Source organism: Pundamilia nyererei, unplaced genomic scaffold (assembly GCF_000239375.1).
Source record: "Pundamilia nyererei isolate P.nyererei 1_Seehausen unplaced genomic scaffold, PunNye1.0 scaffold00009, whole genome shotgun sequence".
Lineage (NCBI taxonomy): Eukaryota > Metazoa > Chordata > Actinopteri > Cichliformes > Cichlidae > Pundamilia > Pundamilia nyererei.
In genome coordinates, this window is record NW_005187410.1 from 4,085,521 (window position 1) to 4,110,391 (window position 24,871).

The 24,871-nt window shown below is 41.0% G+C and overlaps 4 protein-coding genes across 8 annotated transcripts; 3 read left to right on the plus strand and 1 right to left on the minus strand.

The window, feature by feature from the left end:
* Positions 1 to 1,140: 1,140 nt before the first annotated feature.
* On the plus strand, positions 1,141 to 8,023 carry bbs5 (Bardet-Biedl syndrome 5). The gene is made up of 12 exons (XM_005723446.2): positions 1,141 to 1,433; positions 1,635 to 1,717; positions 1,968 to 2,033; positions 4,752 to 4,801; positions 5,108 to 5,235; positions 5,322 to 5,457; positions 5,844 to 5,939; positions 6,855 to 6,917; positions 7,031 to 7,165; positions 7,328 to 7,411; positions 7,647 to 7,670; positions 7,766 to 8,023. Exons 1-12 carry the CDS (start codon positions 1,372 to 1,374, stop codon positions 7,865 to 7,867), a joined length of 1,029 nt encoding a protein of 342 aa, XP_005723503.1. The 5' UTR covers positions 1,141 to 1,371; the 3' UTR covers positions 7,868 to 8,023.
* A 606-nt stretch (positions 8,024 to 8,629) lies between these two features.
* klhl41a (kelch-like family member 41a) lies at positions 8,630 to 12,126 on the plus strand. Of its 2 annotated transcripts, XM_005723448.1 has the most exons (7): positions 8,630 to 8,909; positions 8,997 to 9,799; positions 9,875 to 10,032; positions 10,116 to 10,223; positions 10,324 to 10,509; positions 11,600 to 11,746; positions 11,873 to 12,126. In XM_005723448.1, the coding sequence occupies exons 1-7, from the start codon at positions 8,714 to 8,716 to the stop codon at positions 11,982 to 11,984; spliced, it is 1,710 nt and encodes a 569-aa protein (XP_005723505.1). In that variant the 5' UTR covers positions 8,630 to 8,713; the 3' UTR covers positions 11,985 to 12,126. The 2 variants fall into 2 exon arrangements, with proteins under 2 accessions (XP_005723505.1, XP_005723504.1); XM_005723447.1 differs by having other exon boundaries at positions 8,630 to 9,799.
* Positions 12,127 to 13,013: 887 nt separating this feature from the next.
* Positions 13,014 to 17,996, minus strand: fastkd1 (FAST kinase domains 1). Of its 4 annotated transcripts, none has more exons than XM_005723450.1 (16): positions 17,941 to 17,996; positions 17,689 to 17,853; positions 17,159 to 17,587; positions 17,013 to 17,081; positions 16,809 to 16,934; positions 16,321 to 16,719; positions 16,122 to 16,232; positions 15,842 to 15,973; positions 15,284 to 15,761; positions 15,087 to 15,201; positions 14,884 to 15,012; positions 14,655 to 14,786; positions 14,436 to 14,549; positions 13,627 to 13,771; positions 13,428 to 13,542; positions 13,014 to 13,308 (listed from the first exon to the last, which is right to left on the minus strand). In XM_005723450.1, exons 3-16 carry the CDS (start codon positions 17,494 to 17,496, stop codon positions 13,225 to 13,227), a joined length of 2,487 nt encoding a protein of 828 aa, XP_005723507.1. In that variant the 5' UTR covers positions 17,497 to 17,587; positions 17,689 to 17,853; positions 17,941 to 17,996; the 3' UTR covers positions 13,014 to 13,224. The 4 variants fall into 4 exon arrangements, with proteins under 4 accessions (XP_005723507.1, XP_005723509.1, XP_005723506.1 ...); XM_005723452.1 differs by having other exon boundaries at positions 17,159 to 17,316; positions 17,404 to 17,587; positions 17,689 to 17,985; XM_005723449.1 differs by having other exon boundaries at positions 17,689 to 17,985.
* Positions 17,997 to 18,956: 960 nt separating this feature from the next.
* Positions 18,957 to 24,278, plus strand: ppig (peptidylprolyl isomerase G (cyclophilin G); the record flags this gene model as incomplete). The annotated part of the gene is made up of 13 exons (XM_005723647.2): positions 18,957 to 19,241; positions 19,320 to 19,386; positions 20,434 to 20,508; positions 20,595 to 20,702; positions 20,824 to 20,868; positions 20,959 to 21,046; positions 21,178 to 21,207; positions 21,307 to 21,446; positions 21,548 to 21,722; positions 21,807 to 21,992; positions 22,074 to 22,164; positions 22,290 to 22,429; positions 23,747 to 24,278. Coding segments are annotated over exons 1-13 (1,689 nt in total), but the record flags the coding sequence as incomplete, so codon positions are not given.
* Positions 24,279 to 24,871: the final 593 nt, after the last annotated feature.

A 24,871-nucleotide genomic window follows, 5' to 3' on the forward strand; every position in this document is an offset into this window, starting at 1 on the left:
GATGTACACATCCTGGACAGGGAGGAACACTGGTTTGAGCGCAGAGTCAAGGAGGCCATTTACGTGAAAAGGGAAAGACCATCTCTGATACTCTGTACATCTTTCGCCATCTTACAATGCTGTGATTGCAGCCATTCCCCAACTCTCTGTGAATGGTACTCATGGCCATTGATCAGTTGTCTTTGATCAGTGGGTTTTGGTCAATGTTGTTGATCAATGGTCATGAGAATTGGCATAATTAAGATTAAGGAACTGACCTCCCAGCCCATTGTTCCTTCAGTGGGCTGGTTTCAGTCATTATGCAAATGTACTGTTTATAAGATCAGGGAAACCTGCAGTCAGCTGAGACTGAAGAAGTCACTTGGATGAGTGACGAAACGTTTCTCCCACAAAACGCTACGTCCAGATGAACAGAATCAACTTTTGGAGATCAGATCTTCTTGTAAAGATTGAGGTTTTCTGCAGTTTATTCATTTAAGTTATGTTGATTTGAGCAGTCTGTATAACTCAGGTGATTTTTAAAAACATTTTAATAATAAAATCAAAAAGGATGATTGTCTGCTTTGCATCTATTAACTTAAGCACTACAACTGTTTCCACTAATTCCATTTATGTTGATGTGTCTGCAGTAAAATAGGATAATGTCAGTTAGTGGAAACTGGTATAACTACCAATTGTATTTTGCCACCATTAAAGTTTGTGGATTCTGTACTGCCATTTTATAAAATCCTAATCAGTAAAATTGAAAATCCAGAGCATATGATACCATAAACACACACGCAAATAGTATAGGTTTTCAAAAGTTTTCACAAAAATATTATCTCAATTTAAAATGTAAGCAACTCAACATTATAATTTCAATATAAAGCTGTTTTCCCCTGGTGTTGGTTGTTGTTTGTTTTGTTTTGTTTTGTTTTGTTTTGTTTTGCTTTGCTTTGCTTTGTTTTGTTTTGTTTTGTTTTGTTTTGTTTTGTTTTGTTTTGTTTTGTTTTGTTTTGCTTTGCTTTGCTTTGCTTTGTTTTGTTTTGTTTTGTTTTGTTTTAATTAGCACCGTCCTCCTTATCATACCTGCTTATAATAAAGCCCTGATTAGTAATCCAGCTAGGCTTAAATTTGAAGCATTTGGCACTATGGTTGAAATAAAACAAATATGGAGAAGAATTGGGGCCATTTTTGTCTGAAAATGGTTAGGGATCAAGTATTCGCCTTAAGCACGGATACACATTTTTGACCTTTTGGCTTGCCGTCTGTTGCCGTGGTGATTATGACGCTTGGATGGCTTTTTGAGATTAGCCTCTTTAGCTGGAATATCGACTGCAGAAGTACATCAAGCTTTACCGCAAAGAGCTGTGCGGGTGATAACCTGCAGCCATGGCGTCTGTTTTAGATGCTCTGTGGGAAGACCGAGATGTTAGGTTTGACATCACTGCACAGTAAGTTAATTTGTCACCGCCCGTAGAGGCTAACTGGTTAATGGAGCTTAGCTAAGCTAATTGCCTAGCGTCATTATTTACACCGACACTGTGATGCGAGGTTTTCCTGATAAATATATTAAGTTTAAAGTATTTTCGTTTTTGCGGTGGCTTTATATCGCACGCACTGAGTGCCATTATTGTAATCCATGCTGTTCATAGGCAGATGAAAACACGTCCTGGAGAGGTGCTCATAGACTGCCTGGACTCAATTGAAGATACGAAAGGAAACAACGGAGACCGAGGTGCTTTTGCTACCTTAGAGACTGCAAATATCTAGACCAGATTTGTTATAGTTTAATTTTTTTTTCTTTCTTTTCATTTTGAGTTTTTGACCTCAATTCCATTTCAGTGAGTTGTCCAGCGAGGGTTTACTCGTTACATTTGAGTTTTTTATTGCTTAACATTTTTAGTTTTCAGTCTAACGATGATAACCTTGATGCTGAGAGCTACTAACAAAAATAATAACGGATCATGGTGTTCACTTTTTTCCAGGACGGCTCTTGGTGACAAATTTGAGAATCATCTGGCACTCGTTGGCTCTGCCAAGAGTCAATTTGTGTAAGTACACCTGGATGCCTCCATTATTTGACTTTGTGTTGTATGCATTTTTTTAATCTATTTGAATTGTTTAGTTAAAAGTTTAGAAAGGATGAAGGGAGGGTCGCTATGAAGAGGATATAGAGTAGAAACACAGTTGGTCCAGATGACATACAGTGGGATGCAAAAGTTCGGGCAACCTTGTTAATAGTCATTATTTTCCTGCATAAATCGTTGGTTGTTACAATAAAAAATGTCAGTTAAATATATCATATAGGAGACACACACAGTGATATTTGAGAAGTGAAATTAAGTTTATTGGATTTACAGGAAGTGTGCAATAATTATTTAAACAAAATCAGGCAGGGGCATAAATTTGGGCACTGTTGGTAAATGGCCTATATTTGTATAGCGCTTTTCTAGTCCCTAAGGACCCCAAAGGGCTTTACACAATCAGTCATCCACACACACTAGTGATGGCAAGCTACATTGTAGCCACAGCCACCCTGGGGCACACTGACAGAGGCGAGGCTGCCGGACACTGGCACCACCGGGCCTTCTGACCACCACCAGTAGGCAACGGGTGAAGTGTCTTGCCCAAGGACACAACGACCAAGACTGTCCAAGCCGGGGCTTGAACCAGCAACCTTCCGATTACAAGGCGAACTCCCAACTCTTGAGCCACGATTGCCCCGCCCTGTTGTCATTTTATTGATTCCAAAACCTTTATAACTAATTATTGGAACTAAAATCGGCTTGGTAAGCTCAGTGACCCCTGACCTACATACACAGGTGAATCCAATAATGAGAAAGAGTATTTAAGGGGTCAACCCTGCTCTTTTAATTTTCTCTGAAGAGTAGCAACATGGGGGTTTCAAAACAACTCTCAAATGACCTGAAGACAAAGATTGTTCACCATCATGGTTTAGGGGAAGGATACAGAAAGCTGTCTCAGAGATGTAAGCTGTCTGTTTCCACAGTTAGGAACATATTGAGAAAATGGAAGACCACAGGCTCAGTTCAAGTTAAGGCTCGAAGTGGCAGACCAAGAAAAATCTCGGAAAGACAGAAGCGACGAATGGTGAGAACAGTCAGAGTCAACCCACAGACCAGCACCAAAGACCTACAACATCCTCTTGCAGCAGATGGAGTCACTGTGCATCGTTCAACCATTCGGCGCATTTTACACAGAGAGTGATGCAGAGGAAGCCTTTTCTCCGCCCACAGCACAAACTGAGCCGCTTGAGGTATGCTAAAGCACATTTGGACAAGCCAGCTTTATTCTGGAATAAGGTGCTGTGGACTGATGAAGCGAAAATTGAGTTATTTGGGCATAACAAGGGGCTGGGAATCTTGTTAAAGTTGGATTCCTCTCAGTATCAGCAGATTCTGGAGACCAATGTCCAGGAATCAGTGACAAAGCTGAAGCTGCGCCGGATCTTTCAGCAAGACAACGACCCGAAACACTGCTCAAAATCCTACGGGAACCTACGGGAAGCGTTTAGAGCAGGGGTGCCCAATCCCGGTCCTCGAGAGCTACCGTCCTGCAGCTTTTAGATGCATCCCTACTCCAACACAGCTGAATCAAATGGTTTGATTACCTCTTCAGCATGCCATCGTGTTTGGCAAAGGCCTGATAACAAGCCATTCATTTGATTCAGCTGTGTTGGAGTAGGGATGCATCTAAAAGCTGCATGATAGTAGCTCTCGAGGACTGGGATTGGGCAGCCCTGGTTTAGAGGCTGTAATTTCTGCAAAAGGCGGATCTACTAAATATTGATTTCATTTCTTTTTTTGTGGCGCCCAAATTTATGCACCTGCCTGATTTTGTTTAAACGATTATTGCACACTTTCTGTAAATCCAATAAACTTAGTTTCACTTCTCAAATATCACTGTGTGTGTCTCCTATATGATATATTTAACTGGCATTTTTTATCGTAACAACCAACGATTTATACAGGAAAATAATGACTATTAACAAGGTTACCCAAACTTTTGCATCCCACTGTACCTGTGGAGGAATGGAGATGTCTCGGACAGAGGGGAGTGAACTTTTTCACCAGATTTAAAACAATCATGGCGGATGGAGAAGAAGTGTACTGATAGAGATTTTTAAGAAAAGGGGTGAGGTGCAGAGCTGTTATAACTACAGAAAGATAAAGTTTAGGATCCATACTATGAAGCTATGGGAAAGAGCTGTTGAAGCCAGGTTAAGAAGAGGTTACAATCAGTGACCTGCAGTATGGCTTCATGCTCAGAAAGAACAATAGTGATGTGATGTTAGCTTTGAGAGTGTTGATGGAGAAGGTCAATATAAGTTGTTCTTTGTTGTTTTGGATCAAGAGAAAATATATGGTAGGTTGGCCAGAGAAGAACTGTGCTACTGCTTATAGGAAGTCAGGATTGACAAAGAAGTATGTGAAGATGGTTCAGGACATGTACGAGGACTGTGAGACAGTGGTGAGTTGTACGGTACGAGTCAGAGATTGTATATGTGTGGGAATGAAAAAGGTGACAGGTTTAACAGTGAAGCAGCAGTAGTGAACGTGGATAAGTTTAACTACCTGGGGTCAACCATCCATAGTGATGTACGTTCCACAGGAGAGGAGAAGAAGAGAGTGCAGAAGAGTGAAAGGGAAGGTTTGCAAGATGTCAGTGAGACCTGATATGATTTATGGTTTAGAGACACAGGCAGTGACAAACAGACAGGGGGCTGAAGTTTTTCTTTTTTGTTTCAGCTGTAGGTTACAACACCATCATTAACATCACAACAAGGACAGCCAACTCAGTAAGTAAACTCGTTTTACCTGTGCGTTTTGTTTCTGTTTTAAACTATTTGTTCAGAATGTTTTTACACTTCCTCACATCAAAAATATTTAATTTCATTAACACTTCTTAACTGATGCACCTTAAGTGTGCCAACAGGTTTTTTTTATCCATTATTCACATAAAGTGGACAAATGTCAAACCTGTAGGACAAATTACGGCAGCATTGTTTTTTTGTTGTTGTTGTTTTTTGGGGTTTTTTTTGACGTGCTAAGAATTAAAGTGTATAAAAGTGTTGGTAATTTAGGAAGTAATTACTCTCTTCCAGAAATTAAGAGGTCAAACTGAAGCTCTCTACATCTTGACCAAGTCCAACAACACGAGATTTGAGTTTATTTTTACAAATGTGGTTCCAGGAAGTCCGAGGCTTTTCACCTCTGTCATCGCTGTCCACAGGTAAAACAGCACTGAGGGAGTTTTTAAATTATCTATCAAACATACATCTTTCTCATTGTTTTAAAATGTGACTTGTGTTGTTACAGAGCCTATGAGACTTCCAAAATGTACCGGGACCTGAAACTGCGAGCTGCACTGATTCAAAATAAGCAGCTTAGACTCCTGCCCCGCGAGCAAGTGTATGATAAAATTAATGGAGTCTGGAATTTATCCAGCGATCAGGTACTAGTGTGACTTTTAAAATATTTGTTTAGTGTTTCTCAGATAATATGCACGCACGGACAAGTTACCACATTGTTTTAAAGAAGTATTTACAGGCGATTGAGATGTTTTTGTGAAGAGCTGTTTGATTGATTTTATTTAATTCCAATACATATCCCAAACCAATAAATATCACAGACAAACACATGTAAGCATATTAAGACGCGCATGATAGTGTGCGTGCAGTAAGTACCAGAAACGCAAAGATCAACTTATTTCCATTGTTTGTTTGTTTTAAGCGGTTCACATTTAAATTATGACAGTTAAAAAAAAATGTGAAAACATATTATAGAAAATAATCTCTAAATATGTGAAAGTGAGTTTCCTTTGATGACGCTGTGTTTTAGGGTAACCTTGGAACCTTTTTCATTACCAATGTTCGGATTGTGTGGCACGCAAACATGAATGAGAGCTTCAACGTCAGCATTCCTTACCTCCAGATTGTAAGTACAGTCAAGGTCCTTCTAGAAGCAATTGTTACCACTTGGCAAACATCTTGGCAAAAACTACAGTGTAGGCAATTGTTTCTGCAGTTAATTTAAAGTAGCTTTCTAAATAAATAGGAGAAGAACTGTTTGATTATCATGTCAGTGATCACTGAGATATAATAAATACAGAATCGCAACTGAAATCTGATTAAATCTGCTTTAAAAGTTTGACACTCTGATTGTTAGATTTCTGTTACACACAACACACAACATTATAGTTTAATTCCTAGTTCAACCCAGTTTGCCTACATCTTATCAGAGTATGTCATGTGAATGGACACAGTCAGCCAGGAACAAATAATAAGTACACATCTGTATCTTTACCTTCGTTAGGCGTGGATATGATTGCCACCACATGGTTAAAATTGTCCTGAACACGATTGACTCACATATTTCCCAAACAGAACTATATGATTTTTATTCAGGGAAATGTTTCTCTCATAAAATGTTTCTAGTAAAGCTCGAACAATCAGTCATTGTCTGTAAATGCATTTTATGTGTTTACGATTATAAAACACACTCAGTAGCCACTTTGTTAGGTACATCTCATCAAGTGTAGTCCATAAGAGCACATTTGGGTTGTGGTGGAACTGGAGATTCTCATCACGGACATGCCGCTGACAAATTTGCTGCAACTGTGTGATGCTGTTGCGTCAATATAAACCAAAATCTGTGAGCAATGTTTCCAGCATCGTATTGAATCTATGCTACAAAGAATTAAAGCAGTTTCCACCGGTACTTGCAAGATATACCTAATAAAGTGGTCTGCCACATAAATCAGAAGTCTTATTATTCGTTTCTCTTATGAAGTAATGTGTCCTGTTCAATGCAGATCAGGATGGTGTATAACATATTTTATTTCCTCTCAAGTGGTCTATCAGAATAAGAGACTCAAAGTTTGGCTTGGCGCTGGTGATAGAGAGCTCACGCCAGGTAACTTCTATGCAATGTCATTTACAGTCTTCTGATATAATTCTATTATTGGGACTTTCTTCTTTAGTTTTTGGTCTTCTAATATACCAAAATATCCACTTTGTGATTTTTAGAGTGGTGGGTACGTGCTTGGGTTTAAGATTGACCCAGTGGAAAAACTCCAAGATGCACTCAAAGAAATCAACTCCTTGCATAAAGTGTACTCTGCTAACCCCATCTTTGGAGTGGATTATGAAATGGAAGAAAAGGTAGGCATACATACACAATATAAGAATCACAAACTCAAAAATAGCCTGCAAGCCTATTTTTGAGTTCACAGCCGTTAAGGAGATATTTTAATGTAGCTGGCTTTCCCGGCTCTTCAGCTGATCGTGTTGTCATAGCACTGTTTGTCCTAACAACAATTTCAGCCGCAGCCTTTGGAAGAGCTCACAGTGGAACAGCCTCCCGATGACGTGGAAATCGAGCCCGATGAGCAGACCGATGCATTTACTGTGAGTGTGCCTGCTGGCAACCCTTACACTCATCACTCGTCTGGGAATCAAAGGTTTAGCTTTCACACTCTCAGAATAGCTATTAGCTAATATCCTCCAGCATAATGAACAAACATGAATTTATGTTGCCTGGCGCTCGTGTCTGGGAGTCATCAACTATTTACTACAAGCAGAATGCTTTATTTTAATTTACATTAGCTTTTTTAACTACATGTGCTCATGTGTTTGGTTGCAGGCCTACTTTGCAGATGGCAATAAGGTAAAATCTCAATATATATAATAATACAATCATGACAGCTTGCTATAAAACTTAAAAAGTGCTATAAACCTGATTTCTGTTTTGTTTTCCCAAAGCAACAAGACCGTGAGCCAGTTTTCTCTGAGGAGCTCGGCCTCGCCATTGAAAAGCTAAAGGACGGCTTCACTCTTCAAGGGCTGTGGGAAGTAATGAGCTGAGATAACATCAAACACATGTACATATTTTATGTAGTTGTTCTGCTTGTATAGACAATATTGCTTATAGCTCTGGTTAAAAGATGTACAGGTTTGCTGAGTGCAGTTTCCTAAAAAAGAAAAGTAAATTGTGACGTTTACTATATAAAACATTTTCTTGTAGTGAACTTGAATGTAATATAAATAAAGATATTCAAACAGATGGTGGAAAGTAAATTCTTTGATGTCTTTATATCTTTTGTAGCTACTGTGTGTGTGTAAGGGACACAATGGTCTGAGAACAGGCCTTGAGCTCCTGTGGCTGCAGCTGTTCGCTGACCCCCGGCTGCTTGTTTGGTAACTCCTGTGGAAATGCCTCACACACCGACACGGGCTTGCACACTGTAGCGTAGAAGTCATTACTATCACTGAATTCTGACTCACTCCACATGTAGACGTCCCTGCTCACAGCTGTGGTATAGATGCCAGCTGTTTGTGTAAACCTGCAGAGCACTGGATTGCACTGTGGTGCCACTTTGTTTAAAAAGTGTTTTGTGTGGATTTTTTTTTTTTTTTAATTTAGTCAAAAGTGAATAAAATAAGGAGATGATGTGTTTTTCTGTTTGGTTACAACAATGTTGTTACTAATCTTTCGGGGTGACGAGGCACATCAGTTGTTTTTACTCCATGACAGCTGTGTGAGCGCACTGCTTTGGCCAACCTGAATTCTTCATGGATGGGGTGTTTGGCTATATTTAGAGGGGCACAGTTATATTGAACTGGCTTCAGACCTGCCTGTCTATAGTTCTGTCTTCACCAGCAAGGACGGTCAGTTTTCCCTTACTTGAATCTACTTCCTGTCCCACAAGAATGGATCCCCAAGGTTTGAGGGAAGATCTTCGTCTGTTTCAGAGCACTTTGCTCCAGGATGGGCTCAAGGAGCTTCTCAATGAGAATAAATTGATTGACTGTATCCTAAAGGTCGGAGACAGAAGCATCCCCTGCCATCGGCTCATTATGGCAGCATGCAGTCCTTATTTCCGGGAGCTCTACTTTTCAGAGGACGGTAAGGAATCAAGCCAAAAAGAGGTTGTTCTTGAGAACCTTGACCCCAATATTATGGAGGTGATTGTGAATTACATGTACTCAGCAGAGATTGACATCAACGATGACAACGTGCAGGATATTCTGACTGCTGCCAATCGCTTCCAGATTCCCTCAGTGTTCACAGTTTGTGTGAATTATCTCCAGAAAAGGCTGAACAAGAAAAGCTGCCTTGCCATCTACAGACTGGGACTGATGCTGAATTGTGCCAGATTGGCAATGGCGGCTCGAGATTACGTCGCAGATCACTTTGAAACCATAGCCAAGGATGACGATTTCTTGGGGCTTGCTCCACCTGAACTCTTTGCCATTATCGGAGCAGATGCGCTCAATGTGGAAAAGGAAGAAGCGGTGTTCGAGTGTCTCATGAGGTGGATCAGAAAAGACAAGGACAAGCGTGTGAAGTCTTTGGTGGAGGCCTTTGACTTCATCCGTTTCCGACTGCTGCCGGAGAAGTACTTCAAGGAGAAAGTGGAGAAAGATGACCTCGTCAAGGCTGATCCTGAGCTCCAGAAAAAAATCAAAATCATCAAGGAAGCCTTTGCGGGGAAGCTACCTGAGAAGAAAAAGGGGCAAGATGCAGAGGAAGGAGAGGAGGGGAAGCTGCCCGGTTACCTGAATGATAACCGCAGATATGGCATGTATGGCAGAGATGTGGTTCTGATGATTAACGACACAGCTGCGGTGGCCTACGATGTCCAGGAAAATGAATGTTTTCTGGCAGCAATGGCTGAGCAAATCCCCAAAAACCACGTCAGTCTGACAACAAAGAAGAACAACCTGTATGTGCTGGGAGGACTGTTTGTGGATGAGGACGAGAAAGAGAATACCCTGCAGTGTTACTTCTACCAGGTAGAAAGTGCTCCTTTAATTCATATTAAAGCAACAATTTGAATCTTTTTCTTAATCCGAAATCATTGTTTGCAGTTGGACAGTCTTGCTGCTGAATGGATCGCTCTGCCACCCATGCCCTCCCCCAGGTGTCTCTTTGCTATGGGTGAATTTGAGAATCTCATCTTTGCTGTAGCAGGAAAAGACTTACAGACCAACGAGTCTCACGACACCGTCATGTGCTATGACACCGAGTAAGTTCAACACATTTTACAAAAGCCTTGCTTCACGGTTCTGCATTGAACATTTCCTATTCCCTTATTATCTGCGTCAACAGAAAAATGAAATGGACAGAAACAAAAAAGTTGCCCTTAAAAATCCACGGCCACTGTGTGGTCTCTGAGAACGGGCTGGTATACTGCATTGGAGGAAAAACCGATGAGAAGTAAGGCTGCAAATACCCCAAATATTTACACGTTAAGTCAAACCACGATTTTCACATGTTATTAACGCTTCCCTGGAATCGTTTCTGTCTGTTAATAAAGTAAAGCAATCAATAAGATGTTTGCATACAACCACAAGAAGTCAGAGTGGAAAGAGGTCGCTGCCATGAAGACACCCAGATCCATGTTTGGCACTGTTATCCACAAAGGAAGGATCATTGTTGCTGGAGGTGTCAATGAAGAAGGCCTGACAGCTGTGTGTGAAGCCTACGACTTTGGGACCAACAAGTAGGTGCTGCTAATATAAACCATACAAGTTCAGATTTAGATTTTCTGAGTTGTAGAAGATATAGATACTGTTAAAAACATAAAAATAGATTCACTAAAAACTGTTTTCACACTACCATTAAAAGGTTTTACACAACCCCCCATTTTTTTCTGTTTTTAAATCAAACATGAGCAGCCAATGTCCAGGAGACAATATTAAACAGTACAAAGGTGAGCGGTAATCCAACTGGAGTAATCTAACTGGAGTAAATAATGATTATTGACAAATTAAAGATTCAGGGCAAAGTCAAAAAATGAAAAGCCCTTCATTTTCATGGAGAAATGGGGCCTGTCATTAAATTAAATTCAGTTGTATTTATATAGTGCTAATTCACAACAACCGTCCCTTCGAGGTGTCTCTCGTAGATTAAGAAAATGATGAAGTTACAATAAAGTAATTTAAGCCTTGTTCACACAACAGAGGCAATGCTGGAGAAACCTGTGTTACTACACCCTCTGATGCCCTGCAGAGGCATTACCTCTGCAGGAAGTAGAACTTTATTTTGATATTAGAATGATTACAAACATTAGACTGCAAGATAATAACCCCTAAACATAAAAAGAACTGCATGGTTGACTAAAAATGATGGACAACCAGCACTATCTCTGAAAATAACCCCCCTTGGAAGTGTTCTTTTATGAACTGGACAGAAAGATGAAAGGATTTAGTTTCCCTGGGACAAACTGCAGTAGGGTCTTTAATGCTCTTGGCAGATTGTTGTGGAGCTTACCCCAGCTGTCACTCGTTGAGAGGTGGGTGCACCCTGGATAAGTCGCCTATTTATCACAGGGCTAATACAGAGAGACAAACTTTTCAGAATACATCTACAACCAATTTAGAATCACCAACTAACCTAACATGCATGTTTCTGGGCTGTGTGAGGAAGCAAGGACTTTGCAGACATGACACGAGTGGTATCTGAAAAAAGCGTTTTGATGAGAGAAAAGGCATTCTGTAAGGCCTACAAAGCTCATTTTTAATTAGATCTTTCAGGAAATTAAAAGCACACAGGAATTGCTTCATGTTACATTTATGTGCATCTTCTTGCAGGTGGACACCATTTACAGATTTTCCACAGGAGAGGAGCTCAATCAACCTGGTGAGCTGTGGCGGACTGCTGTATGCCGTAGGAGGCTTTGCTATGGTGGAGAATGAGAACAAAGAGTGTACACCCTCTGAAGTCATTGACATCTGGCAGTATGTTTTTTTATTTTACTTTTGCATTATGTATTACAGTATCTACATGATATTTATTTTATTTCGGGGGGACAAAATATTTTAATTCATTTATACTTATTTTGACTCTTTTTTTTTTTTAAATAGCTATGAAGATGACAAGAAACAGTGGACTGGCATGATCAAAGAGATGCGTTATGCAGCCGGAGCCTCGTGTGTCTCTATGCGCCTGAATGCAGCCAGAATGCCCAAACTGTAACAACACATCATGCATGTTCACTGTTACTGATGCAGGATAGAGAATACTCTGTACATGTTTTTATTCAGCAGGTTATTTTTCTCATTTTCACACATGCCTGCCCTTCTTTAATAAAATGTACCATCATGTTATAAAGTTTTAATGACCGAGTGCTACTTTAGGCTGCCAGCATGTGATTAGAGTCCACACAGAAAAATGGTTTCATTACTCTACGCGTACCTGATTTCAGTTCTCATACATAGTGTCCATGTGTACCTCCAAACCTTCTTAGTAGAGCTTCTACTTTTAGAAGTCCTGCACAAAATCCTTTCTCTAGATTTCTATTTTGGGTAAAAGGAAGAAGCAGCAAGGGGCAAAATCTGGTTCTGTGACACTGGAACACATTATTTGTGCATTAGTCTTTGATGTGACTCTTTCACTGAAAGCTGCTGTTTGTTGCCTGATCATCCTCAACATTTGCAGAGAGCCCATGCAAGCACATAGAGGAATAAAAAAAAGGATAGGCGTGCTGAAAGTGATCTTGAAGAGTAGATCAGTGTTTAAACTTTTTTAAGTGAATCTCATTTTAATTGTGGATGATTAAATTATGTACTAGTGCATTTTACTGTGCTCATGGACCACAATCTGAGAACCCTCGCTCTATAGCACATCTGAGAATTCCCCAACACATGGTTTTCTTTTATAGTATTGAAATCAGTCACAAATATTGCATGGCTCTTTGGTATTTTAGACACGTTGGTGTTTTAAGAGGTCAACATCATGTATGCAGAAAAATAAAAGCAACTTTAAAAAAAAAAAAAATCTAAATACTGTTGGATGTGTGATCCCCTGATTGCAAAAACTCAGGAGTCCACTCTTGTGTGGCCCTGTGCAATCTGACACGTGTCAGCATAAACATATAATGATGCATTAAAACACTAGTTCTAAGTAACAGATATGCAATGATGTTTAAAAGCCGGACAGTCATTTTTTGCAAAAGTTCACTGATCTAAATATTGAAAATATAAAGCAAAAATACAATTTTTCAGATTTTATTTAGAAAAAAAATCGTATTAATTACAAAAGCACATAATACACAATCTCATTTAAGGTGAATGAGGTAGACTCATGTCAACTTTAGACTATAATTAAATATGTGGGGAGTTTCTGTGCTGTGTGTTCAGTCACAGAAACTCCGACTTCGGTGCTGAAAGCAACATTTCAATCATGATTTTATAAATAAGGGCTTTCGGGAGGAACGCTATCTGAATATCTTCTTTTTTAGATATTCCTTCCAGGCATCCTGTGTTGAAAGCTCCATAGAGTTCCATTCAAAGTGAGGGATCTGCAAAACCGAAACATCACCAATTACTGCACAGCAGGTCTATTGTAATATTGCTAGTATTTAAACTGGATGCAGTTAGAGAACGACATTTAACATCAACCAGAGTAAAACTGTCTCACCTGAACAACACGGTATCCCAGAATTTCAAGGTGTCTCTTTCTCATCAGGGCTTCACCTTTCATGTGATGAGTGTTTTTGCAGAAGTACTTTGAATCAAGAAAGTCCACAGCGACACTGAGAAAAAGGCAAAGTGAGGATGTCAACATACTAAGTATCCTTGATCTGTGTATATACAAGTACATATAAGGATCTCCATACCGCTGAGCTCCAGTTGGAAGCTCATCCCTGATGTTTTCCAGTGAGCTTGTGTCCCAGTGAACTTTTCCTCTGTCTGAGATCTGCAGTGTGCTTGGCTCGATGTAGGACAGCGGCTTCAAGTGTTTGTCCAGTTTGCATTCAAAGTCTGAAAAAGACAAAGTGACGTGTCGTGTTTTTAAAAATGAGACTGCGTGACAACCTCATGTGCAGAGCTCCTCGAGAAAGAAGGAAATCTGGATCAGGATTTGTCTATGGTATTTTCCTGAGAAAGTCAAGATTATGTCTCCCAGTTACACCATTGCAATTTGTGATGATCTTTCAGGATTTCTTTAAAATAAAATCTAAGAGACTACCTTTTGCACACCTGAGGCCTGTACTATGAAGCTATTATCTGGTCACCCTAACACTTAATATTAGGGTTAAATGGTCACAAAAAGGTAGTTATCAACTTGCGAAGTTAACCCTCCCCCATGTTCATAAGAAAGGGGTGGCACTGGCAGCATCGGACCAATCACAATTACTGGTGAGTGTACTGGCAACAGAACAACTGATTGTTAACCCTTAAGTTATCTGGATATGACAAAATCCTCCTTTGTAGTACAGGCCCTGTGGTGCTGATTGAAGACTGCTTCCTACCATGTGTCATATGCATGTCGTTTCAAACCAGAAATGTAATATAACTATATGAAAGGCTTTTGATTAGGAGTTAAACTGATAATATTCGAACTGAATCAGTCCATTCAATACATTTAAAGACTTTTACAAAAGAAAAACAGTGTAAGAAAATACGGTCACCTCATATTACTCACCTATGGTGTAAAAATATGGCGTAAAAACTGCCATTTGCACACAGTTAATGCCTCCAAGAACTTCACCCAGCAGTTTGTGGATCTGCTGCTGCACAGGACTCACAGAGCCACTCCCTAAAAACAAACAACTCCCATGTAACTGATATAGCATTAAGTTGCAGCAGTTTTAAACCAAGCCTACATAAAAAGAGAAAATTTGATTTCAGGGCATCCTCTTACCTTTCCTATGCAACTGCTGGCAGTAGCGCTCATGAAACCAAGGCACCTGGTACTCCGGACACTCGAGAGACACGGCACGGTTGAGCTCCATGAGCCGCAGTCGTGTCCGCATGTTGAGCGCATTGGACAGGGCTGGAGGAAGCAATATAAACACTTATATTAGTCCCATCTGATTTCACTATGGAAGCTGTGGCACAGATGCTCAAATTTAAGGAAACTGGCAGCTTACTTTCCAGTTGTGAATCCAGCTTTCCCAGAAAGTCTATGCTGAAAATTACTCTGATCAGTTCCTCGGGAAAATGGTCAGCTACAGCCAAGGAGTATGCCAGGAGGACCAGCAGATGTGGGTCAAAGGAGCCTACAAGTACATACAGTGAGTGTAAGCCTAAAATAAGAAAGAAAAATTATCTGCAATCACACATAAAAACTTACTGAGATGAGGAGTGAAGCGCTTAATACAAGCATCATACAGCTCGTCTACTTGCGGAGGGTCATAGTTAAGGACAGAAAAGGGGAGGAGTGTGGCGTATGTTTCCGAGTAGTGAATCTTAAAAAAAGAGACATGAAGAATAGAGGATGTCAGTATGCAGTATTTAACATAGTGATCCAATGAATGTCTCTTGAAGCACCTTATGGATGTGTTCAACAGTCACACTGGCGATTCGGTCCATCAGAGGAGGGCTGAGATGATTTATCCTGTTTAGGAAGAAGGCCAGTTTGGGGACGTTGGTCCAGTTTATTTGGTCGATCATCCTCTGCAGCGTGATCATGGTCTCGTCCAGCAGCATTTCCTCAAACCACTCCCCCGAGACGTACTTGAGCTCGTCCAGCAGTAAGTCCAGCCGGTTGGCTGTTTGCAGCCTCTCGTGCCCGCAGCGGTTCAACGTCTGCAGCAGACGCACGTACTTGCTGTGAGTGTTGTGGCGGTAGGACTGATCGTTGCGCACCCACTTGGCCACGGCAAAAGAAATGGTGTTAAGCTCGCTGAGATTACACTGCTCCACTACCGCGTCTACCCGAGAGACCACGGCCTCCTCGAGTCGCGGGCAGGGCAGCATGGAGAGCACACGGGTCAGTTCGTACGGGAAGACGCTGTGCTCCAAAAACCTGAGAGACAGAAGGGCGTCAGTCTGCATTTTATCCAAATAAACTGTGAAGCAGCAGTTGCGCCTTTGGCAGAGACTTACTTGATCAAAATGTTTCTCAGTGTGGCGAAGAGCTCGGGGTTTTGATACTGCAACAGAAAAAGGGCTTGTGTGATTCTGGCCACCTCCACTGACTTGTAGAGGTGAAGGTTTCTCTGGATTACCGATGCAATTCTGAAAAATGATTAGTTATAGTTACTGATTATCTCTACTGTCAGGCTACAAAGGCTCTGATCCAGGAACTGATTATAAGACACACCACACACAAGGTGAAGACAACACCAGGCATACTGTAACAGGTGGTAACACATAAACAACTCACTTGTTCATTAAGCTAAGGTTCCTGCTCTGAATCTCTTCTAGTGCTTCAGCTACAGCCAGTGCCTGCTGTGCATTGAGCTCATCCGCCAACAAGAGGGCTGTGTTCTCCAACCTGGAAAGAATCAAAGTGGATATCAGGTCAGTGGGAACTGCTTTAAAGAGATTTCCCCTCATATCACGCTACTGATAATGAAACAAACCTTTCTCTGATCTCTGGAGTGGCCATAGGGGCCAGAGCAACAAACAGTTTGGTGAAGGAGAAAGGATCGATGCTCGAGTCGATCAGCTCGGTCAGCCTTTGTTTAGCAGCTAGCCTGAAGTCACAGTTCTTGAACTGCAGTGACTGATACAGCCCTAGGATGATGCTGAGATTCACTGCATCCAGTGTGGGGATGTTACGCAGGAAGATCTCATTGCACCTCTCCAGCAGCGGTCTGTGAATGTACTTGATGTTGCGCAGAAACTGCACCATTCGTCGCGGGATGTTGTAATTTGAGGGATCCGTGGTGTGCAGCAGGTGATCGGCTCTGCTGATGAGAGCGTCCCGCAGCTGGGGAGACACCAGGGATGACACGCTGATCATCAGAGCAGCCAGGATCCTGAAACATAATAAAGCCGGGGGGAGTGACGACACAACAAGAGGTGGTTATATTCAAAACACTGATAAATCATGGGTCGCCCAACAAACCTGGCATCATCAATAGTTGGCAGCCTCTCATTCACAATGCTGGTTATGCGCCCCATTAGAGGACTGTGCTGAAGGTGCTGATCATTTAAGCAGACAGCAAATTTGGACAGAGAAGCCATTGGAAACCTGCAAAAAAGTAAATCATGACTGTGTTTTAACCATTACACAATTTTCTTTTTTTTAAATTAGCCAACATTTTCTTACCGGTCTATTCTTAGCCATGCTTCTGAAACCAGTTGCTGAATAAGAGAGTCATGTGGCTCCATATTCAGCCTATTAGAAGGAAAGCATGCGTGTTAACCTTTGCAGTCATATAATCTGAATACACTGGATAATGTGTGACCGTGTACCTAAGAAAAGCGTAGAGGATATCGATCAACATGAAGTCATCCATGAGATCTATTTTGTTTTCTGCCAAAACCCGAAGAGTCTGGAACTGTTGGTGACTCTTGATGAGGTCCACAGTCCGGAGCATGTCCGGTCTATCCCTCTGAAATTTCCACAGCAACTGCACAGCATAGTTCACGTGGTCCACTGTGAGCTTAGCCTTGTTCTTGCCCACTACATCAAACACATGGTTTTCAGCAGAGCACACCTGCAGCTGCTCCAGCACCTGGTCTCTGGTCACCGCCCCTCCATGAAGGAGCCTACGGAGGCAGGAGTTCACAGATCGGAGGCGAAACATCATCGCAGGCTTGGGCTCAGCTCTTTATTGTACCTGTGTCCACTGCTCTGACCTCCTCAAAGTGAGCTGAGATCAAACCCCACACAGTTACAGCCTGGAGGGATGAAAACAACCTGCATGACATGGTCTGCGAAAACACAAAAACATTTCAAACTATGCTCAGAAACAAACACTGACTCGGGATGAGGGGCTGACCTCTTTAACCAAGAAGCTGGTGAAGAAACTGTCCGCTCGGAGGCTTTCTACTGGTAACCACTGGACTGAAGTGGAGGCTGCTGCCTCACGTGTTTAAAGAAGCAATCACCTAAACCCCCCAACAACCTCGGACTTGCCCTTACAGCTGCATTCTTGCCTAGATTTCTGTGTATAATCGAGATTCGTGCATCACATATCTTAATACAAATACAAAAAGGTAATAAAAACGGCTCAAAGTCAAATTTACCCTACATGTGTGCGCTGAAGTTTTACTTCCGTAGCAGTGACATAAGGCAATGAGAGTTTATTAAACCCTGGATTAGGGCTTTCAGGCAGTGGCTCTTCAGGTTAAATGATTTCTTGCAAATCAATCAATCAATCAATAGAAAAAGGTAAAATATGATAAAACATATTTTGTTTTATTTTATGAAAGTTTGTTTCTGGTGATGGAAAAAAAACTTTACCCAGGCAAAGCTTTGTCGAAGTTTTGACTTAATGTGTCAAAATCCTTGTTACTTTTGAGTAAATTAAAATGTTGAAATGCTTAAATGCTCAAAATTTATAGTTATCCAATCGAAATTTGAAGATGCTAAACCGTAATTGTGTCTTATGAATAAAATAAACAGTAGCAGAAAGAGCTTCTAAATTGTTAATTATTTGTTAGTCATTCAAAATGTTACTTGTTTACAGTAACCAAAACATTGAACCGACCGTATAACAAAGTAGCTCAAATAAAGTAGAATTGCTCAGTAACATAAAATACAATATGACAAGACAAAATTGCGCAATAAACTATGGATATGAAGTGGTCACAATTTTTAGCAACATGAAACGGCAAATGTAACTGGTTTTATGCCATTGCAGAAAAGTCACTCGGCAGCTGAATCGAGCATTTGCGCCTGCCAGGCCAGTTTCAGGGTAAAAATGCCCCTTGGCGCTGACCGGTGCACGGCTCTGGAAACACATTGACGTCCTCGCCGCGCCATCTTTAGAAAACACTGAGCCCAGCACTGAATGAAACTTCATTTTGCTTGTTTGGGAGAGCTGCTCGCCTTACGGTGCGGTATATTCGGTTTTCCAGGTGATGTACTGTTGCGTCAGTCTTACTTTTATGCGCCGTTTAAACTTGCTGAAAATGTACCGCTCACTTCTTGCAGTAAATTCTATGTACATGTCTGCAGCTAACGATAGGTGACTTGCTAATGCTAATGCTAACGCTAGGCCTGCCGTTAAAAAGATACGGTGGGGGGGCGTGTGAAACTGTAACATGAAGGTCCACGTTAGTGAGTGTGTGTAAGCGTCGGTATTTGTTATTTTTAAGCATGAAAACGTGTGTCTGCTGTCCGCTCAACCAGTCGACCGATACTTAATCGCGCGGTTAGCTAGCCGAGGCTAATTTGCAGATAATGCAGCTGCTATAAGTCGCATGGGAACTGTATCGGTACTTTGTTTGTATTGATATCATGCAGGCGAACAGAACTCAAGTGAACTTTTATGTTACATTTAAAGAAGCCACCCGTGTGTTTAATTTCTGCTCCTGAATGAAGTTACTGGTAAGGTCTTAATGGTCAGAGTGGGGGTTGTTCGATGTTCTGTCATCCTTGTGTTCATACCTTGTTTCTCATTTTCAGGTGATCATGGGGATCAAGGTACAGCGCCCTCGCTGCTTCCTTGACATTGGAATCAGCAATGTACTTGGTAAGAAGGAGAAAATTCTGGCTGCTTTTTGGTACTTTAAGCCTTGTGTGGTTTACCAAGAAAACACACGTGGTTTATTTTCTTTCGGTCTTCTTTCAGTTTGTGGGGGGGTTTGCCTGTACTGAATAGAACAGGGCAAACAGGAGGGTGGGAAGAGAGTGAGGGGACAGACAGCAAGCTGTTAAACCCAAGTCCCCTGCAGTGAGGACTATAGATGGGTTGCATGATCAACCAAGTGAGCAAAACATCACAGTTAATTCATAGTCTGAAGATGAGGTTAATGCTGACCAAAACAAGCTAGTCAGCAGCTGGCAAAGGGAAAAATATGGATGTCAAAAAATGTGACAAGTGAAGGCAATAATCTTTAGCTTTGTTCAGCAGTACTCTGTAATCTGCCCTTAAAGACATGAATGGGGTAGTAAAATGTTTCAGTATATGAACACTACACACTGTTTATTAAATTTGCTGAAAATAGCCTCAGTGTAGTCTGGAACTACATCAATGCCAGTTTATATTATATTGTTAGATGAAAGCTCCATCAGGGTTCAATTTGCACACATCTACACAGTCCTTTTATTAACATTATTTCCATTTCCTGTTCAGATACTGAACTCTAGACCAGGAAAAACTTCTTTTAGAAGCGCTAGTGGATTTTATTTTATTTTATTTTTTTGTGCATTTTCTGCAAGAAAGTGAGCAGTCTTGTGTCATCACAAATCTTACCATCCTTACTATTAATCAAGGCATTTGATGTGTACTAGTAAATTTAAAAATTAATTACTTTTTGTGCGCCTATAACACCTGGTTTTTTGTAAAATGGGTGTTTGTATAGATTAAATTATAATCATTAAACTCACAGACTGACAGTGCAGTGAATGGATGCATAACCTCATCTGTTTTGTTTTTCTTTTTCTTGTTTGGTTTAAAAGATTATTGTGTTGTGTGATGATTAACTCGGTGATTCACGCTTCTTGTAACCACTGATCAGTGTGCTCCATTGTACTTTACACAGAAGTAAATTTCTCTGATCTCACTGTCTCCTCACAGTTGGCAGAATCGTGGTGGAGCTGTTTGCAGACGTCTGTCCCAAAACTTGTGAAAACTTCAGATGTCTCTGCACAGGTGAATGAATTTACTCAATAAAACTATTCCACAAATGATGACAATTAACAGCACAGGTTATTAATCAGATCTGTGGTTTGGTCCAGGTGAGAAAGGCATTGGGAAGGGAACTCAGAAACCGCTCCACTACAAAGGATGCCTTTTTCATCGAATTGTAAAAGACTTCATGATTCAAGGAGGAGACTTCAGCGAAGGTGAGTTTACAGGACTTGTAAATTTTATATTCGACATGGAAGGATGGTGTTACTTATGAGTCAACAGATTTTTTCATGGTTCATGTTTTTTTGTTGGTTTTTTGTTTTTTTTTAATCATAGGTAATGGAAGAGGAGGCGAATCCATTTACGGAGGCTTTTTTGAAGGTAAGGAGGCCACTGTGAATGCCATCAGTTATTATCCAAACTGACATTGGCTTCAAGATGTCAGTACAATCTTCTCCTTTTCCCCCCCAGACGAAAGCTTTGCAGTCAAACACAACAAGGAGTACCTGCTGTCAATGGCCAATCGGGGTAAAGATACAAATGGATCCCAGTTTTTCATGTAAGCAACATCTGTTCCTACCTGTAATTGACCTCGTGCATTATCAGTTGCATTTCTGAACTTTGAAAGTGATTAGATGCTTCTTCTTCTTTTCTTTTTTTTCCCTTGAATGTCCTGCTTTCACATCTCAGAACAACAAAACCTTCTCCACATCTCGACGGGTAAGTGCCTCCCAACTACATTTTGAATTATTAATTAATCCCATTATGCACAATGCACGCAGCATGTAATGAGGCATTGCTACCACTTTATTTTCTCAGTGTGCATGTGGTTTTTGGTCACGTGATCTCTGGCCAAGAAGTCATTCAAACCATGGAGAGCCAGAAGACGGACCCCAACAGCCGACCGTACGCTGAGGTGAAAGTTTTGAACTGTGGAGAGCTCATCCCCAAATCTAAAGGTGTGTTTAAATAAAGTATATTCAAAGTTTTTTGTTTGTTTGTTGTTGTTGTTTTTTAATGAGTTTCAGTCATCATAATAATGCTGTTTATGTTGTTGCAGCAAAAAAAGATGCAAAAAAGAAGAAGAGGGCCTCATCAAGCTCCAGCAGTAGCTCCAGTGACTCGGAGATCTCCTCAGAGTCGTCCTCCGAGAGCGAAGAGTCAGAAAAAGAATCCAAGAAGCGGAAAAAGAAGGCAAAGAAGCAAAAAGAGAAACAGAAGGAGGACAAGAAGAAGTACTTCATTTATTTTCACCTATTCACTGTCTGCTGTGTAAATGGCACCAAGTGTCTTGCTACTGACCCACAAAATCTTTACAGATCAGAAGCTGAAAGTGCTGAAGAGAAGGAACAAGATGAGTTGGTTACATCTACAGTGCGTCCTGAAGAAATCCCACCCATCCCTGAAAATCGATTCCTTATGAGGATAAGTCCCCAGATAGCCCAGAAGCCAAAAGAGGAGGTTAACAAGGATCAGCGAAATAAAGACGAAAGACCAAGAGAAAGGTGTGTTTGAGAGTCAGCCAATATCACAAATATCAAAAAGTAATACAGTTTGTTCATTTTCACGCCTTCTCTCACCTACAGTACTGGTGCAGCTTACAACTCTCAATCAACATATCACAGAAGACTCGTGATGACTCGATCTGGCAGGAAGATAAAAGGCAGGGGTCCAAGGGTAGGTGGACCAAACGTTTTGCACACTTTACGTCATACAGCAAGATTTATTTATAACAAGCTTTGTTTTGTTTTTACTTATGCACAGGCATGTTGAAGATGCTGATTTATGTTTCTCCCATCTAGAGATACCGGACCCCATCACGCTCTCGTTCAAGGTCTAGAGATCGTTTTCGGCGCAGTGAAACTCCCCCACACTGGCGACAGGAGATGCAGCGTCAGAGGATGAGGGCAGTCACAGTAGAGCGATGGATTAAGGGTGACAGGTAAGATGATATCACCTAAAGTCAAAGATGTTGTAGAAGTTCCCTGTAGGCAGGACTTTTTTTTTTAACTTAATCCACTTTAAAGCACTTAAGAAGAAATTTTTGTTGGGCTCCATATTTCAGATTTAAAAATCATACATTGCAGTGTGCATGTATGATTTTTATTTTATTTTTTTTACGGTCTTTGCATTGCTTTATATTAAAAAATATAAAGCAATTGAAAGGGCAGTAAAAAGGTTGTGAACACTGCAAATGGATCCTGACAATCAGCAGCTTTAGCTCCATTTCCTCCTAAGCTGGTAAATATTGACACCTCTGCTGTGCACCTAGCAGAGATGAAGTGTTTGTCATAAAACTGAGAACGTGCTGAGCCTTGTATCTGAGATGACCACAGACAAGCTGTTGGTAAACTGCACCGACCACTGAAAAAGCATGAATATTTAAACTGTTGGAATATTATTCCCAACATGTATGATTTCATTTCTATAACACTTTTTAAAACTTTTAAGGGCCTAAACCATTTCTTTTGAGTTACAGTACCTTTGAAACTCTTAATACATAAAGATGTGACAGACTTTTTTTTTTTCTTTAGTTAATAAATGAGCCATGTGAGTGGCTTTTTCCCCCTCAGAAATGACAACTCAATTTGACCACTCTCAAAACCCTTAATCAGAATTACTTTGCAGGGCAGGGCGAGTCCTGCTAAATCATTTTTGTTTCAGATATGCACATGTTGTCTTGAGGTGGCTTCCATCACTCTGACTCGTCCTATGAGTTTTGTCTGTTAGCAAAATTAAATATTTTCAATCCCAAATTCATACTCAATATGAATATTATTGACATACACAACATAGAGTTACATGTGGTATATGGTGCATACTTAATAATAAAATTCCCATATCATATGATATCCCAGTTTCAGACTGAAGAAGTCACTTAGCTGAGTGAGATGTTTCTCAATGCTGCATCCAGATGAAATTACCTGGATTACTGAGCAGGCATCAACATTATATCACATGGTGCATGTACACTCACTGGGGTTCACTGTGCTCATAAAACGACAGGCATGGTTAGCAATATTAAGGTGAGCTAAATACACTCAATTGCTGTTATGTGATTGACAGATTATATATTAGCAGCTAAACAGGTGTACTTTATAAAGTGGCAGGTGAGTGGATGTGCACTTGATTATATAACAAAACAACAGAAAAGTTACTTTTTAAAAAAAAAGTAAAAAAATTTCTGCCAAATTGATGTTTTGTCTAACTCCTAAAGTTTATTATTGTTATTATTCTTTTTCTACTATTTCTTTTACAGAGGTGACATGGATGAGGGTCAGGATGAGGCTGCTAAAGCACAGAAAAGAGAAAGACGGACTTCAAGTTCAAAAGCTGAACATACAACTGAGGGTAAAAAAGACAAGAAAACTCGATCTCATAGATCTAAAAGTAAGGAGGAGGATACTGTAGCGAAGGATGAGAAGCATGATAAACAGAAGGCAAAGAAAAAGGATAAATCCCATAGTCGCAGTAAAAGCCGAGAAAAGAAAAGGTCAAAAAGCAGAGAGAAGAGTCACAAGCATAGAAGTGACGAGAGGAGAGGTCGCTCAAGGAGCAAAGATAGAAATGTTCATAAGAAAGAAAAGGAGGCAGAATCTGATCACAGTAAAGACAGAAATAAGGGTCATGAGTCTGACAAAAAGCATAAAGAAGACACAAAAGGTAGAAATGGTGAGAGAACCAGGACAAAGTCCAGAAGTAAAGAGAGAGCTGCCAAAAAGGATGAGCACAGATCAAGCAGCAGAAACAAAGACAGAGGTAGGACTTCAGCATCAAAAGAGAGAGAAGAAAAAAGAGAGAAGGACAGAGAGAAGGACAGAGAGAGGGACAGAGAGAAGGACAGAGAGAGGGACAGAGAGAGGGACAGAGAGAAGGACAGAGAGAGGGACAGAGAGAGGGACAGAGAGAGGGACAGAGAGAGGGACAGAGAGAGGGACAGAGAGAGGGACAGAGAGAGGGACAGAGAGAAGGACAGAGAGAGGGGCAGAGAGCGCAGCAGGAGTCGGGAAAGAAGACACAACAGTGATAGGGAGAGTAAGAGACAAGGAACATCCCGGGATAAAGAACATCGAACAAGAAGCCCAGACAGAAGTAAGGCTAGGGACTCGCACAGAGGCAGGCGCTCGAGAAGCAGGAGTGGCAGGCGAGACCGAAGCAGGGATCGATCCTCTCATAGAAAAGTCAAAGACAGAGAGGCTGCCGGCCAGAGGAGGAGACGCAGTAGCAGCAGCTCTGAGAGTGACAGAGAAGAGAAAAAGAAGAGTCATAGGAGCCCAGATTCTAAAAGAAGAGACAAGTCCAAAGACCGAAGGAGCCCGGCCAGCCAAAGACCAGACAGTACGAAAGGCAAAGATAGAAATGATAGCAAGAGGAATCGGTCGGG